At 38.2% G+C, this 18,705-nt stretch overlaps 1 protein-coding gene across 1 annotated transcript in view; it reads left to right on the forward strand.

The window, feature by feature from the left end:
* The window catches only part of AFG3L2 (AFG3 like matrix AAA peptidase subunit 2), a gene marked incomplete at both ends in the record, with an annotated part of 42,393 nt that extends 31,475 nt beyond the window's left edge, over positions 1–10,918 (forward strand). The window contains 3 exons of the mRNA XM_084251919.1: positions 2,148–2,348; positions 4,658–4,852; positions 10,676–10,918. Of these exons, the coding sequence (XP_084108045.1) occupies positions 2,148–2,348; positions 4,658–4,852; positions 10,676–10,918 (639 nt within the window). The remainder of the gene's footprint in view (positions 1–2,147; positions 2,349–4,657; positions 4,853–10,675) is intronic.
* Positions 10,919–18,705: the final 7,787 nt, after the last annotated feature.

The following is an 18,705-nucleotide window of genomic DNA, read 5'->3' on the forward strand; positions in this document are numbered from 1 at the left end:
TGAAGGAAGGTGACCACAGAGAAAACTTGAAAGTGTGTGAGAAACATCATAAATAATCTACAAAAAAAGACATTAGAACCAAAAAGTGAAGTTAGCAAGGTTGTAGAATTGAAGGTTACTTTACAGAGATCAATTGTATTCCTATGTATTAGCAATGAACAATTAGAAAGTGAAATTTTAAAAATTCAGTTTCATTTATAACAACATCCAGATGCATGAAATCTATAGGAATAAATTTATCAAAATATGTGTAGGACCTGTACATTGAATTGAACAAAACCTAAATAAAAATAGAGATATACCATGTTCTTGAAATGTTATGATGTCATTTCTCCCCAAATTGATCAGTACAATCTGTCAGTTACAGCAGATGTTTAGGGTAGAAATTGACAAGATTATGTAACATATGGGAATGCAGATCAACACAGTCATAGTAATGAAGACTATAGTATGGTGAAAGGACTGATAACAGATCAGTAGATGGAGGAGTCCAGAAATAGACCTTTCCACTAATTGGTTAATGATTGTCAATGGAGGTACCAGAGCAAATCAAGGATTGTCTTACCAGTAAATGATTTTGTCAGCACTGTATTCATATGAAAAAAGAAGTGAACATTAACTCTTACATCAAATGCAGAAAATTAATTTGAAATAGATTGTAAAAAACTAATAAAATTTCTAGAAGAAAACACAGGTAAAAATCTTAGTAGCCTTGCTAGGTCAAATTTTCTTAAAAAACATGAACATGAACCAAAAAAAACATGAACCAAAAAACATGAACCAGAGAAAAAGTAAATTAGATTTTATCAAACTTGAAACCTTTTTATTTTTTAAAGACACTATTAATAAAATAAAAGGCAAGCCATGTACTTTGAAGATAGTTACAATATGTATATAAGACAAAGGACTTGTGTGTAGAATATGTAAAGAACTTTCAAAATTCAATAAGAAGGTAAGTAACCCAATAAAACAACAGGCAAAAGATTTGAGCATAGATTCCATAAAAGGTTTGTGAATGGACATTAAGCACATACAGACATTGAGTATCATTAGTCATCGTGAATGTGCAAATTAAGCATAATGCAATGCCCCCTCACACCCATTAGAATGGTTAAAAAAATTAGTGATTGGTGTTAATAATAATATTCAGTGTTAATAATATGGAATGTTGGAAAATTTGTACATTACTCATGGGAATGTAGAGGGAAAACAGTCTGGCACTTTCTCATGTAGGTAAAAAATGCTTCCCTACAACTAGTCTCAACTTCTATATATTTACCCAAGAGAAATGAGAACATGTTCACATAAAGACTTGTGCTGTTTTATTCATAAGTGTCAATAAAATGAAAGCAACCCTACAGTGAAATATATATTTTATATGTTATACTATGGAATACTACTACACAGCAGTAAAATAAATGAACTATTCATAACCACAACCATGGGGGGGGTTGAATCTCAAAAACAGGAACAGTAAAGTATATACTGTGTGATTTCACTTATCTGCGATTCTAGAAATTCTAATCCACAGGAACTGAAAGCTTATCTGTGGTTGCTTGGAATGGAAATGGAAAGAAAGGATGACTACAGAGGGCTATGAGGGAATGTTTTAGTGATGAAAAGACTGTTGTCTTCATTGTGGGAGGTTGTGTTTGCCAGAACTCTCTGAATTGTACATTTAAATTGGGTGAATTGTATATAAATCATCTTTTGGTAAAGTTGATTTTTTGAAAATTAAAGAAATTTACAGTTAAAAAAGAAGACTAGAAAAGGATAAGGCTGCTAGCATCCTTGTTTGCTTTCCCTTTTATCCTCCAAAGTGGGGACATGGTGCTGACTGACAGGTGGAATGGAGCCTGCACTGTATTTAAGTTGTCAGGAGGTAAGATAACTCACTAGTAGTCTTTTTGTCAAGACTGGAAAATTTCAGTTGAGTTTATAAAGAAACAAAAAATACTTGTAGAATTATAAGGTGAAGTTATTCTAAGAGGATGTATTCCTCCTGAATAGTCACTTCTGCTAGAGTTAGAATTTATCTGGCCAAGACTGATGGATCGCCCACAATTATCTTACATAAGTGAGTTTATCTATTGGTAAATAGACATGATCAAGTCTATTTAGCATTTTGTGTGTTTCCTACTCACCAGGTCTCCATCATCCCAAGGGGCAAAGGACTAGGTTATGCTCAGTATTTACCCAAAGAACAATACCTGTACACCAAAGAGCAGCTTTTGGACAGGATGTGCATGACTCTGGGTGGCCGGGTATCAGAAGAAATCTTCTTTGGAAGGATTACAACTGGCGCTCAAGATGACTTGAGAAAAGTAACTCAGAGCGCTTATGCCCAAGTAAGTATAAGAAATGGGGTGTTTCTTCCTAGTTTCTTGCAATATTTGTGCGAGAAATGGACATTCATGAATGGCGTTAAAACAATGCTATTGTGTTTGGCTTAGACCTTTTAGGCAAGGATTATTTTCTTAAATCCATTTTAAAACAATCAAAACTTAGGAAAATAAACTTTTTATAGTATAGTATTTAAAGTTTATTTCCTAGAACACACACACACATAAAGTATATAAGTAGAGTTTAAGGTTCACTTAGCCTGTGTCATCCCACTTGAAAGACTGGACTCCAACTAAGAGCCCAGCTCTTTTAAGTTTCCTGCCTTCCTGCTGGGAGCAACCACTCTTCTGATTCTCGTTATCATCATGGCCTTGGTGTGTATATCCCCAAATAATGTAGTTTTACTGCCTTGGAACCTTATAGAAGTGACTTTCTTTGGGAATTTCTATTACTCGTATGTCTGCTCATCTTTACTGGTCTTCTGTCACTTCGTCAAATTCTTTTCATGACACTTAGGAGTACATGTTCTCACCTCTTCAAATGTATATTATCATAGCACATCCACCAGTGAACTCCCAGTAACCCTCTCCTCCATCTTTTGTTCTCTCCCTCTTTTCCTCATAACTTCAGTTCTACGGTCAGAGTTGGGGTTTTGGTTGGTGTCTCTTCTTTTGCTTTGTTTGTTAATATTCCATATACACTGGAGTTTCCATTATTTGTCTTTCTCCTTCTGATTTACTTTGTTTAGCATAATCCCCTCCAGTTCCATCTATGTTGTCATAAATGGCAAGTTTTCGTTGTTTTTTTTTAATCACTGAGTAGTATTTCGTTGAGTATATATACCACATCTTTATTCATTCATCGTCATTATGTTGTTTCTATATTTGGCTATTATAAACAGTATTGCAGTAGACATAGGAGTACATGCATTCCTTTGAATTCATGTTTTTATGTTCTTTATTTAGATTCTTAGAAATGGAATTGTTGGGTCATGTGGTCCATCTATTTTTAATATTTTGAGAAACCGCCATACTGTTTTCCATAGAGGCTGGATCAGTGCATTCCCACCAACAGTGTAGGAGGTTTCCTTGCTCTACAATCCCACCAACACTTGCTGACCTTTTTTGATATAGTTCATTCTCAGAGGTGTGAGGTGATAATCTCATTGTGGTTTTGGTTTTCATTTCCTTGATCAAAAGTGATGATGAGCACTTTTTCACATGCCTGTTGGGCCTTTGTGTGTCTTCTTTGGAGAAGTGGCTATTCAGATTTGCTCATTTTTTGATTGGGCTGCTATCTTCTTATAAGTTCTTTGAATTATTTATAAATTTTGGGTATTAACCCCTTGTCAGACATATGATATGCAAATACTTTCTCCCATTCAGTGGGATGTCTTTTCTGTTGCTTTCACAAGTCTTAAAAATACGTAACTTCATACTTTCTGAGTTCTCCTGCCCCTCACTTCTATCTGGACCTTCTCTTTTGTAGTCAGTTTGCATTTTACTTCTAGAAGTTTCTTAATGTGAGGCTTTGTCTGGTAAGATTTGGGGGCTTGTGAGTCCAGACTAGGCTAGCCCCTTTAACCAGATCCCTTGTGGACTTAGAGGACAGACAAATGCAAGCTCCCCTCTGGCTTCACTTCTCAGGTTGGCCCACCACTCCTTCCAGGGGACTCATGTTTTCTCAGGCCTGTCAGATACATCTTGCTTCTCTTCTACTTCCTCATGTGCAGAGTATAATAATATGCAGGTCTTATGCCTATTGCAATTTGTCACCTAATCTTGTAGATGTTTGTGATCTTCTGGTCTTGTGTTCCTAGTTGAGGTGTTTAAAATGCTGTCAAAGGGGCCTCCCCGGTGGCGCAGCGGTTGAGCGCTGGGTTGCGAAGCTGCCTGCAGCCTCTGCAGCCGGTTCGATCCCCGGCTGCTCCCCGGCCACCAGAGGAGGGTCCCACATGGCGCGCAGACCTCTCCTGCCGCCCTCTGCTCCCCTCAGCAGTGTACTTCGGTCCTTCTGCCTGCTCTGTTCCCCGCTCTGGCTCTGGTGAATTCTCTCACCCTCCCACGCTTCTGACTGTACCCAGTGCATGTATAAACCAAACAAACAAATAATAAATAAATAAATAAATAAGATATGCCTCTAGAAAAATTAAAAAAAAAAAAATGCTGTCAAAGGCCACCATGTAGATATTGGAAGTAGCATTACAGTGAAATGTGGGCTTAATGTCATTGGAAATACTTATTACCATTTTATGAAAATATGTTGGTCTGTCAGCAAAAACGGATGGCATGACTAATCATGTCTTCCTTTTCAGATTGTTCAGTTTGGCATGAATGAAAAGGTTGGGCAAATCTCCTTTGACCTCCCTCGTCAGGGGGACATGGTGTTAGAGAAACCTTACAGTGAAGCCACTGCAAGACTAATTGATGATGAAGTACGGATACTTATTAACGAAGCTTATAAAAGAACAGTAGCTCTTCTCACAGAAAAGAAAGCTGATGTGGAGAAGGTAGGTGCCATTTGTACAAATAATCCTCTGTACAGTTTTGTAAAAAAGAATGATATGGTTAATTTCTAAACAATTAGCATTTACTTTATCTGGCTAACTCTTGGGTTCTTTAGTTTATTCTGATATTCCTGTGTCTGCTCTGTCTCCATAAGGTGGTAGGAAAGTAGTGGTGAGCAAATGCTTATGTGATCCTGACACTGTGGCTCTTTGAAATATTAAAGGATTAAAGCAGGATTAAAAATGTCCACTAGGGACTACACAATAAACAGTTGAGTCAGCATTCTTCCCAACAAATACTTTACCAGTCTAAATAATGAGCATGAGGGACTGGTTGGCTCTTGCCACTTTTTTTTTTTTTTTAACCTCTGGGATAAACAGATAGTGAAAGATGAAAGGGCAAGTAAAAGGAGCAGTCAAACTAGATAAGTAGGAACTGGCACGTGAAAACTATGCTTGGATTAATTATGAACTTACATGCTTCATGTTTTCTGTTGATCCTCATTTGTTAGCATCTCCAAAAGGGAGGAGTCCTTTCTGAATTTTGTGGATTTTGTGTATCCAGTAAACTTGATTTTTCAGAATTCATACCACCAAAATGGAGTTTTTGTCATTTCATAAGCACAACAGAAATGAAAAATACTTTTAAAAAGGGATTGACACAGATAAAAGCCTGTTTGTATAATGGGGATCAAGGAAGGAGGATGAGTAAGAGAAAGGCTTTAAAAATTTATTTAAAGAAATAAGAGCTAAGAACCTCTCTAATCTAAGGAAAGATCCATATAGTCCTGATCCAGGGGACCCAAAGAGTCACAAACAAAAATAAATCCAAACAAAAATATTATGATCAAACTGCTAAAAATTAATGATAAGGTTACTAAAATTGTCCAGAGAAAGAAGAGTTACATACAAGGAAATACCTGTTAGATTATCTGCAGCTACTCAGTGGAAACTTTGCAAGTAAGAAGGAAATGGCAGAAATATTTACAGCTCTAAAAAGGATTTTCACCCTAGAATACTATATTCAGCCATACTGAAGGAGAGATAAGCAGCTTTATAGAAAATAAAAAGACTATCTCATCACCATGCTAACCTTGAATGAAATAGCAAAGGGATTTTATAAAATTACAATTTCATGTGGAACTAGCAGAAACCAAAATTGTACAGTATGAAGAAGGAGGAGGAGAATAAAAACATGTATCAGTAGAACAAAATTGAGATCAAACCATTCAACAGATTGCAAATATGGACATAAAATGTTAATTAACCTCAGTGTGACCTCAAATCAAAAATCTATAGTAACACAGGATTATATTGTTTCTATAACTTGGCTATTACAAATAGTATTGCAATGGACCACTCTTAACTCCCATACACAAAAATTCAAAATGAACTAAAGACTTAGGAATAAACTCCAGAGTGTAAATATGTAATGAAATCTTAGGCAGTAAGTTTTATAACATCAGTGATCAAGAAGTATTTGATGACTCAGTATATATGGCAAGGGAAATAAAAACAAGAATAAACAGTTGGGATTACCTCAGTTAAAAACCTTTTACACAAGAAAAAAAATATTGCCAGATTAAAAAGATATCCTGCTGAGTGGGAGAAGATAGTCACACATCACACAATTTACAAGGGATTGATACCCATTATATACGTAGAACTCATCCAGCTTAACAGAAACAGAAGCAATCCAGTTAAAATGTGGGCAGCAGATTTGAATAATTTTCCAAAGAGGATATATATACAGAAGGCCAACAGACATTAAAAAATGCTCATCATTATCTCTAATGAGAAAATGAAAATCAGAACCATAATGAGATAGTATCAGACACCTTTGAGAATGGCATATATCAAAAAGCTCCCCAACAGCAAATATTGGAAAGGATATAGAAAAAGAGGACCCCCCCACTACATTGTTGGTGGGAATGTACATTGGTGCAACCATTCTTGAAAGCTATACGCACCTATCTGAAAATGGAAGTACTATATGACCCAGTCCTGCTTTTGGGTGTCTAAAGAAAACAAAGTCATCAAACTGAAAAATTTTGTGCTAAGATATGGGAGCAGCCCAAGTACCCACTGACAGGATTGCATAAAGAAGATGTAGTATATACACGTGGAATATTATTCAGCTAAAAGGAAAGATAAAATGTTGCCATTTATAGTAACATGGAACTTTAGGGGATTATATAAAACATAGTAAGCTAGAAAGATAAAGACAAATGTGGAACAGTTTCATATATATAAGTAATATAGGACTCAAAGCAGACAGACTGACAAAAGAAAATAAATATAAATCAGCAGACCGTGATAATCAAACTTAGGTTTCCAAGGTTGAGAGAGAGGAGAGGGAGAAAGGGTCAAGGGGGGTTAAAATTTTTTTCTCTCTACCTTTGTATATTTTACTTCAAAAGAAAAAAACCTAGAAACTTTCAGTGAACTCTATTTCGCAAGCTGAAATATTAAGAGTATTGATGCCTATAGTTTGTGAAGTGTATTAAGAAATAAGATGTTTAGATGGAATTGCAGATTGATAGATAATGTGATTGAACTAAATATTGTAAAATATTAATAATAGACTCTAGATGATGAGTACATGAGTTTACCATAAAAAAAAAATCTTTTGTTTTTGTTAATATTATTTCATAATAAAAGCTAGAACTTTTAGTTTGGAAAGCTCTACTTAGGGGAGGTTGATTTAGCAGTTATTTTTCATTGTTCTGATAGACAGGCACACAGCCAGTCAGGATTTCTTTCCGGATATGGCTCCAAAATTGCTGACTGGCAAATGAGAGTTTTCTCATCATTCAGTCATTTGGAAAGAGACATTTAATGTGGGTCCCAGTCCTGGGTCCTGCCACTCAAAACCATAAAGAAGATAAAACTTTAATTTTTGCTATGAAGAATTGTCAAGTTAGTGTGAATAAGTAATGGAAAGGAACGTTAGCAATATGGAGACCTGGTGAGCAGAGAAATGTGTGGGGAGGAGATAGTTGTATAACTGTCTGCCTGGAGCAGATGAGGGTAGGGGGTTGGGGAGGGTGGACAAGGGGTTTGGGGAACCATGTCCTCTAAAACTAGATAGACTGTTTGGAAATAGAATTTTAGAACTAGAAGTAACCTTCACAATGGTGTCACCCAGCCCCTTGTTTATTGGTAAGAGTCTTGATGGAATCTTCAGTGGAAATGATTAAAAGTTTACCCATTAAGAGAGTGTTATGTCAGCTCCAGTGGATGGAAGAAACTATAACAAGGAGCAGCTAAGAGACTGTTGCAGGCATGTTTTAACTTTCCTGAGAGGTTGCTGGTGGTGACAGCAGAAATAGGAAGGTGGAAATAAGGCAAAAGCAGAGTTAAGGCACCAAGATGTGATGATTAAATGTAGAGAATAAGAGAAAACTCTCAGGGTGACTCAAAGACGCCCCCTAATGGAAGACACAGGTGGGTGCAGAGAAGGGCTCATCCTCATCCAAGACGACATGAACAGCAGGCATTTGCAAATGGTACATGGATAGGAGGACCAAGTCAGACAGAGGATCTCTTGGTGATCCGCTTGTGGCCAGTTGTTGATAAGAAGGAAATTTGCAGTAAAAGATATCAGAGGACAGAATAGTTCACTCAAGATGACCAGACCTGGGAGCAGGGTTGTATAATGAGTCCACATGTGCACGCCACAGCTACCAGAGGGGCCGAGATAATTCACCAGTTACCTACCCCTCCACGTATACAGTTCAAGTGCTGACAATAGTAATAAATGTTTGTGAGAGGAAAACTGGTTCAGTAGGATGAAATACTGCAGAGTTCTAAAGTATAAGAGAAAATTATATCTATTAAGAATGTTGAGCCACCAGGAAATAGGGAGATATCAAGGGAAGAGGTGCCTGGAACCTTTGCCGCTGAGACACATGCCTTCTAGACCCTTGGCCTTATCTAATGGACTGAAACATTGGGCAAATTCATTTTGAAGGACCAAGACTTAGGAGACCAGAGTAACCAGCTGTCACTCACCCAATATCTTATGTGTTCAGGTATTGCCTACAATGCAATAACCTTTCTAAAACCCCCTACATGGGCCTCCCTGGTGGCGCAGGTCGTTAAACACAGCACTATGAAGCTATCCACAGCCTTTACAGCACGAGTTTGATCTCCAGCCAGAGAGCTACCCACATGGCACTTCTCCCCTCAGCAGTGTATTTCAGTCAATCTGCCTATTCTGTTCCCCACTCTATCTCTTGTGAATCCTCTCACACCCCCTGCCCCGCACCTCTGGCCTGTACCCCAGGTCTTGTATGAATAAATAAATAAATCTTTAAAAAAATAAAACTCCCTACAGCCTCATGGAGGTAGCTAGATTATTGCCTTTACTTTACAGAATAAACGAATACATAGAACGGTCAACTTACTTTGCTTAAGGTCATGCAGTTGCTAAGTGGCAGGACCAGGATTGGGACTCACATGTCCTGTCTGCGGAGCCCTCGCCATCAACCTCTAACTATTACCTGTGCTGTCAGCGTTGTTCTCCAAATTGAGGTGTGCTGAGTATAAAAGACACACTGGGTTTTGAAGTATGAAAAAAAGAATGTAAAAATATCAAGCATTGATTATATCATTACATGTTGAAGTGGTGATAACTTTTGATATATTGGGTTGAATAATAAATTTTTAAAATTTAAAGTGGTTACCCACAACTGTGTTAATAGACAAATTGAGAGTTAAAGATGGTCTCAGAAGAATCCTAAAGCTTTTATTTCTCTAAGTCTTATATATATAAACAATATATGAAAATCAGAGTATTTTAGCTTCCTGGTTATATTTAAAGAAACTTTACCTCAAATATATAGACAAAAGTATATGTGGATAAAATGATACAATATCTGGGGTTTTTCTCAAATGTGAGCAGTACTTGGTGAAATATAAGTGGCTCTAAGTCAGTAATTGTTGATAGTGGTTACATGGGGTTCAGTTATTCATTGTTTCATCTTTGTACATATTTGAAATAATCCAATAGTAAATTTTTCAAGAATTGAAAAGACACAGGAAAATTATTATTTGATATCTTTAGAAACAGCATTTAATGTAAGCTAACAATATTTTTAAAGTTACCTCAGGAACTAAACCTGTTTTATGAGATGAGTTTATAATTTAAACCATTTAACCATTTATGTTCTAACCATAACTACTCTTCCCTGCCCCCATCTCATCAATTGCCTTCATAGAGTTGGTTAGATGTTCCAGTTTCTGTGACCTGTTAAGATGTCAATGTCAGATTTATGGTTTGATCATATAAATGAATAGAACTTCAAGATATGTATTTTCACAATAACTTCCTTGGCTTCATTTTATATCTCTGCACTTGTTTAATTTTTTTAAAAACTAAAAGTTTCCTGCTCTTCCAGCCTTCCCCCTATTTTCTCCCCACCCATGACTTTTATTACTTTATATATCTTTCCAGAATTTCTTTCTGTATATATGTTAATAGAAAGATATATTTTTCCCTTACTTTAAAAGCAAATGTAGCATATGATGCACACCGTGCATCTTGCTTTTCTCATTGAATACCCTTCTCTTAAAGAGAATAGAGAAGTTCTTAATTACAGGTTTCCAATTGTTCATGGTATGCATGACCCACATTGTAGCCACTCCCTTACTGATGGGTATTTGTTTTTCCAATATTTTGCACCTCTTACTCAAAAGCTGTTAACTTTTTTGGTGTTCTTAGATATATATTTTTGGAGTGGGATTGACATAAATAAAAACATTATTAGCTTTGAGTAGACTTTCCTGAGTAAGTTCATCTAATTGGAATTGTTCCTGTTTCAGGTTGCTCTTCTATTATTAGAAAAAGAAGTATTAGATAAGAATGATATGGTTGAACTTTTGGGCCCAAGACCATTTGCAGAGAAATCTACCTATGAAGAATTTGTGGAAGGAACTGGCAGTTTGGATGAGGACACTTCACTTCCAGAGGGCCTTAAGGACTGGAACAAAGAGCGGGAAAAGGAGAAAGAGGAGACCCCAGAAGAGAAAATTGCCAACCAGATCCGAGGAGGGAGGCCATTTTAGTTTTTCATATTGTGATTTCAGTTTGTACGTTTTTTTCAACTCTGGCTTTCTCAGAGGAGTGAAAACTTCGCCAGATTGGTCATGATCAGCTGCTGGTCTGGATGAAGGGTGGGAAGAGGAGTACTAATTCCCACCCTCAGAAGTCACAGTAGGGATAGCAAGGTGACTTTCCACAGGACCCTAGGGAGAGCATGTCCTCTGTCCTCACTGAGCTCTGGGGCAGTGGCGGGCACTCAGGCATTGTTCCTGCTCCACGTTGGTGAAGCCAGCTGGTGTGTGTCAGAGTAGAGAATCCGAAGGCATACCAAAGAGGTATAATTTCCTCTTCCCATCACCCCACTCTTCATTCCTATTTCCCTTCAGAACTTCCCTCTGAGGAAGAATGATGAAGTTAAATTGGAGTCTTGATAAAAATATTTTAAAGATGGAATCCAAGTCACATGTTGCTGTTTAAATGGAATGGTTTTCTACAGAGAGCTGTAACATATTTAAAAATATGAATGTATTATGTAAATATGGCTTCTTTACATCAGAAATAAAGTGTAAACACTGTACTTTTTTCCTCTGAACACACAAAGGGTCACTTTATTCTTGGAATACTTTTTTTTTTTAAAGATTTATTTATGCATACAAGAACTGGGGTGTAGGCCAGTGGTGTGGGAGGGTGAGAAGATTCACCAGAGACAGAGTAGGGAGCAAAACAGGCGGATCCACTGAAATACACTGCTGAGGGGGAGGTGGGCGACATAGGAGAGGTCTGCTGCACCATGTGGGTTAACTCCCTGGCCAGGAATCAAATTCATGTTGCAGTGGCTTGCGATAGCTTGATAGTGTTGTGTCTTTAACCCCTGTGCCACCAGGGAGGCCCTTCTTGTTAAAAAAACACAATGGAAAGCAATTAAGTGTTTTTACTGTTTAGAAAGGAATCCTTGAAAAATCTTAGCCTTGCTGTTTCTCATCAATCCCCATGAAAGACTTAGTAACTTCTAAATTTGCAATTCCTGGAGTGATGAACTCTGGCTGTAAGTATGTTGATACCGAGTCAGTACGTGCAATAATGACATCATTTTATGTCCTCACGAGATCATTTGTAAACAGACTTTGGCCGCACTGTCTGACTCTGTCATCATAGTGGCCAGGCAGGCTGTTTCAAGCCATCTCCTGGATTCTGGAGGAGGGCAGTGATACTAGGAGGAACCCTGTACCCTGGATCATCTTCCATGACATCCACAGATGTGGTCTGAATCATTTACTGTTACTGTTACAGGAATACCCTGTGATCTGCAGTTTCAGTTATTCCTAGTCAGTCCAAAATACTATGTACAATAAGCTATTTTGACAAAACAAGTCACATAACTGCTTTATAAGTTGTTCATTTATTACAGTCCCTAATATATACATTAAACTATCATGTATGTATAGGAAGAACATATAAATACAGGTTTCAGTCCTCTATTTGGTTTCAGGCATCCCCTTATGGATCTTAAACTGTTCACCCGAGGGTAAGGATGGGCTAATGTAAGGAAGGAGTTATGTAGTATGTGTGGTTCCAGCAAAGCTGAAGTCTACAGTGTTGCAAACCTGCATCAGAATTCTTTTTTTTTAATAATTTATTTTATATAATTCTTACATCATTTTTCATTTTTGCACAATGTATGCATTTTCATTTTGGTTATATTCCCCGTACAATTCCCAGCCCCCTTATTTTGGACCAAATCCCTCCACTCCCCCCCCCCCCCCATTAGAGTGTCTCTGATTTATGGTTGCTTGTTCCTTTTGATTTTTTCTTTATTATAATTAGTCTTTTTCCTGGTCCCTTATTTATGTTTTCTAAATTCCTGCTATGAGTGAGGTCAACTGATGTTTTTCCTTTTCTTTCTGGCTTAGTTCGCTGAGCATGATCCCTTCTAGCTCCATCCATGTGGCTGCAAATTGCATGAGTTTATCTTTTTTGATTGCTGAGTAATATTGCATGGTGTATATGGACCACATCTTCTTGGTCCAGTCATCTATTTTTGGGCATTTGGGTTGTTTCCATAGCTTAGCTATTTGTAAATAGTGCTGCTATAAACATAGGGGTACAGGTGCCCTTTTTTTTTATAATTTTTTTTTTAATAGAGGCATGTTTTATTTATTTATTTATGTTTGTTTGTTTGTTTGTTTATACATGCACTGGGTACAGTCAGAAGCGCGGGAGGGTGAGAGAATTCACCAGAGCCAGAGCGGGGAGCAGAGCAGGCAGAAGGACCGAAGTACACTGCTGAGGGGAGCAGCGGGCGGCAGGAGAGGGCTGCGCGCCATGTGGGACCCTCCTCCGGTGGCCGGGGAGCAGCCGGGGATCGAACCGGTGCCGCAGAGGCCGCGGGCAGCTTCGCAACCCAGCGCTCAACCGCTGTGCCACCGGGGAGGCCCACAGGTGCCCTTTTAAATTAATGTTTCTGTGTCCTTTGGGTAAATAACTAGGAGTGAAATTGCTGGATCATATGGAAGCTCTGTCTTTAGTATGTCAAGAAATCTCCACACAGCTCTCCATAGTGGTTGGACCAGTTTGCACTCCCACCAACAGTGCAGGAGAGTTCCTTTTACTACACAACCTCACCAACATTTGTTGTTGCTAGTTTTTTTAATATGTGCCATTCTCACTGGTGTAAGATGGTATCTCATTGTAATTTTGATTTGCATTTCCCTGATTACAAGTGATGTTGAACATTTTTTCATATGCCTGTTGGCCATTTGCATTTCCTCTTTGGAGAAGTTTCTTTTTAGCTCTTCTGCCCATTTTTTGACTGGATTATTTTCTTTGTTTTTTGTTGAGTCTCATCAGCTCTTTGTAGATTTTTGTGATCAGTCCTTTATCATTAGTGGTGTGTGCAAAAATTTTCTCCCAGTCGGTGGGGTTTCTCTTTGTTTTTGTTATTGTCTCTTTTGCTGTGCAGAAGCTCTTTAATTTGATGTAGTTCTGGCTGTTTATCTTTGCTTTCACTATCACTGCTTTGGGTGATGTGTTTGTAAAGATGTCTTTGAGGTGCATGTCATGTAGTGTTTCACCTATATTTCCTTCTATATATTTGTTTTCAGGTCTTATGTCTAGTTCTTTAATCCATTTTGAGTTGGTTTTTGTGCATGGTGTGAGTTAGTAGTCAAGCTTCATTCTTTTGCGTGTAGCAACCCAGTTTTTCCAGCACCATTTATTGAACAAACTTTGTTTGCTCCAATGCATAATCTTTGCTCCTTTGTCAAAGATTAGTTGACCATAAATCTGTGGGTTTATTTCTGGATTTTGTATTCAGTTCCATTTGTCAGTGTGTCTGTTCTTGTTCCAATACCTTGCAGTTTTGATGATTATGGCTTTGTAGTATAGTTTGAAGTCTGGGAGTTTGATGCCGCCATTCCCTTCTTTTTTTTTTTTTTTTTTTCAGGAGAGCTTTGGCTATACGGTGTTTTTGGTGATTCCATATGAATTTCATCAATAATTGTTCTATTTCTTTGAAGGATGTCATTGAAATTTTTATTGGAATAGCACTGAATCTGTAAATTGCTTTTGGTAGGATGGCCATTTTGATAATGTTAATTCTTCCAATCCATGAGCAGGGAATATCTTTCCATTTCTTTGTGTCTTCTTCTATTTCTTTTAACAGTGTTTTATAGTTTTCTTTGTATAGGTCCTTTACCTATTTTGTTAGGTTTATTCCCGAGTATTTGATTTTTTTGTTTCAATAATAAAAGGGATTTTTTTTTTTTTATTTCTTCTTCAGATTTACTGTTGGTGTATAGGAAGGCTACTGATTTTTGTGTGTTGATTTTGTATCCTGCCACTTTGCTAAACTGATTGATTAGATTATTTAGTTTTTCTGTGGAGTTTTGGGGTTCTCTATGTATATTATCATATCATCTGCAAATAGTGATAGTTTTAACTTCTTCCTTCCCTATTTGGATTCCTTGTGTGTCTTTCTCTTGTCTTATTGCTCTGGCTAGGACTTCCAGTATTATTTTGAAAAGCAGTGGTGAGACTGGACATCCTTGTCTTGTTCCAGATCTTAATGGAAATGCTTTCAGCTTTTTGCCATTGAGAATGATACTGGCTATGGGCTTGTCATATAGGCCTTTATGATGTTGAGGTATGTTCTTTGTATATGAGAATTTCAAAGGCCTTATTTGTAAATGGGTGTTGTACTTTGTCGAAAGCTTTCTCAGCATCCATTGATATTATTGTTTGATTTTCATATTTTTTTGTTGATGTGTTGGATTACATTGATTGATTTTCGGATGTTGAACCATCCTTGTGTACCTGGAATAAATCCTGCTTGGTTGTGGTGAATTATCATAAGGATACATTGTTGGGTTCTGATAGCTAAAATTTTATTGAGGATTTTTGCATCCGTGTTCATTAGAGAGATTGGCCTGTAGTTTTCTTTTTTTGTGTTGTCCTTGTTCGGTTTTGGCATTAGTGTAATGTTGGCTTCATAGAATATGTTTGGTATTATCCCTTCTCAATTTTTTGAAAGAGTTTGTGAAGGATAGGCACTAGGTTGTTTCTGAATGTCTGGAGGAATTCATTTGTAAATCCATCAGGTCCTGGGCTTTTGTTTTGGGGGAGGTTTTTGATTACCATTTCAATTTTGCTGCTTGTAATTGGTCTGTTTGGGTGTTCTATTTCTTTTCTTTTCTTTTTTTTAAGATTTATTTATTTATTTATTTATATAAGCACTGGGTATAGTCAGAAGCGCAGGAGAGTGAGAGAATCCACCAGAGCCAGAGCTAGCAACAGAACAGGCAGAGTGACAAAATACACTGCTGAGGGGAGCAGGGAGCATGGCAGGAGAGGTCTGTCGCACATGTGGGACCTTTGCTGGGGGCCGGGGATCAAACTGGCGCTGCAGAGGCTGCGAGCGCTCAACCACTGCACCACCGGGGAGGCCCCTATTTCTTCTTTATCTAGCTTTGGGTGATTGTAGAGTTGTAGGAATTTGTCCATCTCCTCTAGATTGTTAAACTTGTTTGCATATAACTGTTCATAGTAGTTTCTGATTATTCTTTTGATTTCTGCTGTGTCTGTTGTGATTTCTCCTCTTTCATTTGTGATCCTATTTATTTGTGCTTTCTCCCTTTTTTCCTTTGTGAGCCTGGCTAGGGATTTGTCTATTTTATTTATTTTTTCAAAGAACCAACTTTTGGTTTCATTGATCATTTGGATTGGTGTTTTTTAGATTTGATTTCATTTATTTCTGCTTTGATTTTTATTATTTCTTTTGGTTTTGGGGATTTTTTTGTTGTTCTTTTTCTAATTCATTGAGCTTTGAGATTAGGTTGTTTCTTTGAGTTCTTTCTTGTTTCTTGATGTGAGCTTCTATTGCTATATATTTTCCTCTTATTACTGCTTTTGCTGCATCCCATACATTTAGGAAATTGGTGTCCTCCTTGTCATTCAACTCAAAGTATTTTTTAATTTCTTTTTTGATCTCCTCAATTAGTCCAGTGGTCTTCCAGGAGTGTGGTTTTCAATCTCCATGAGGTAGGAGAGTTCCTTGCCTTCTTTTTATGGTTTTTTTCTAGTTTGATGCCTTCATGGTCAGAGAAGATGGTTGGTATGATTTCAGTCTTGGTGTATCTGTTGATGTTTGTCTTGTGTCCCAGTATGTGATCGATCCTGGAGAATGATCTGTGTGCATTTGAGAAAAATGCGTACTCAGATTTTTAATGTCCTTACTTATTTTTTGTCTTGTTGATCTATCCATTGTTGATAGTGGTGTGTTGAAGTCTCCTACTATGTGTGTGTTTTCTCTGATGTCTGTTTTCAGAGATGATAGTTGTCTGATACATTTTGGTGCTCCTTCATTTGGTGAGTATATGTTAATGAGTGTTATTTCTTCTTGAAGTATTGTCCCCTTGATCATAATGTAGTGACCACTGGGGTCTCTTTTACCTTTTTGAATTTGAAATCTGTTTTATCTGACAGAAGTATAGCTGTTCCTGCCTTCTTTTTTTGGTCCATTTGCTTGTAGGATTGTTTTCCATCCTTTTACTTTGAGTCTATTTTTATCTTTTGTAGTTAAATGTTTCCTGGAGACAGAAAAAGGTTGGTTTTTTTTTTTTTTTTAAAGATTCATTTATTTATTTATACAAGCACTGGGTACATTCAGAAGCACGGGAGGGTGAGAGAGTCAGAGTGGAGAGCAGAGCATGCAGACTGAGGAAGTACACTGCTGAGGGGGAGCAGCGGGCGGCAGGAGAGGTCTGCGCACCATGTGGGACCCTCCTCCCGTGGCTGGGAAGCAGCCGGGGATCGAACCTGCGCTGCAGAAGCTGCGGGCAGCTTCACAACCCAGCGCTCAACAGCTGTGCCACCGGGGAGGCCCCTAGTCCATTTACATTTAGAGTTAATACTGATATGTTAGCATCTGTATTTGCCATTTTGTTTGTCTTTCCTCTGATTTTATTTATTTATTCTTTTAATAACTTTTTTTTTTTTTTTGGCCTTGTTTCTTTGCTGTTCATCTCTCTGTTGGTTCTGGCTTTAGGACTCTTTGTAGTATTTTTTGGAGTGGGGGTTTAGTCATAATGAAATTCCAGAGTTTCTGTTTGTCTGGGAACGTCCTTGTTCTTTCTTCATAGAGCAAGGAAAGCTTTGCAGTATAGAGTATTTTTGGTTGGCATTTGTTGTCTTGGAATCTGTTGACTATGTCCCTCCACTCTCTCCTTGACTGTAGTGTTTCTTTGGGGAAGTCTGTACATCAGAATTCTTAACCAAAAGATGGCATGAAGTTGTGCTAAGTCTTCAGATGCCACTATTTGGACTTAGAGTTACCAAATGTTTCTGCATTTTAAAATTACTTTTTTACTTTAGTCAAAAAGTAATTTTAATTAAGTTTTTAGCAACATCAGTTTGCCTTGCAGTTTGACTTGTGTGTTTTTGACATAAAGATGTGGCACAGTAAATTATCACACTTAAGCAGAATGGAGTGGCAGCACTGGAACCCTGGAGCTTCGTCTGCTGCCTTGGGGCAGCTCCTCCAGGTGACCTAGAGACTCTGAACTCTCCCTGCCTCCGCCACAGAAGCAGCTGTTTCGGCTCTGCACTACAGGCTCCTCCTCACCTCACACTCAACACTTGCGGTTGCTTCTCCACCTGGTGAGGAGAGAATAACATTGACTGCTTCCTTTCCACGTGGAGTGCGTGTGGGCTGCAGGTCAGTGAGGGGCTGTTTTCAGGCTGTTGGGTTTGCTGTGTAGCCAAGCTGTTCAGGTGCTGTCCTCCCCAGCAATAAACAGTGAGAAGCTCTGCGCTCCCTCGCATCACTGCCAGGATTGCTGCTGAGGGGCAGATATTAGCTGTGAGGCCTCTGGCCTCATCTAACTAATCAAATCTTTGCACGAGACTTGCTCAGATGGTAAACCACATCAGCCCTGCAGTTCTAAATAGGCTGGACATGGGCTCTAGACTTGGATAGTAGGCTGGCGTGGCCTGGGGCAGCCAGGGAGAATGGTCACTCCGCACCTATAGGGCTAGTAAGCCTTTCCCTGTGTCTCAGCCTGAATAGAGCCTGGCTCATCGCGGGTGTTTGATACTTTTTCTTCTAAGGTTAGATGTAGGTTATTACTTTTACTGCTGTCTTACAAAATAGTTTGGACATCTGCAAAAATAGGATGTTTTCACTTCATGCTGCCGTGATCAGTGATTTTTCCTGTCTGTCCAAGCTGGGTGAGCACAAAACAAATGCAGTGACTGAGAGCTGTGACATCACAGCAGTCAGATGACTGCACCTTTGAGTCTGCTCAGTGGCTAAAGG

This window comes from Talpa europaea (assembly GCF_964194135.1).
Source record: "Talpa europaea genome assembly, chromosome: 13".
NCBI lineage: Eukaryota > Metazoa > Chordata > Mammalia > Eulipotyphla > Talpidae > Talpa > Talpa europaea.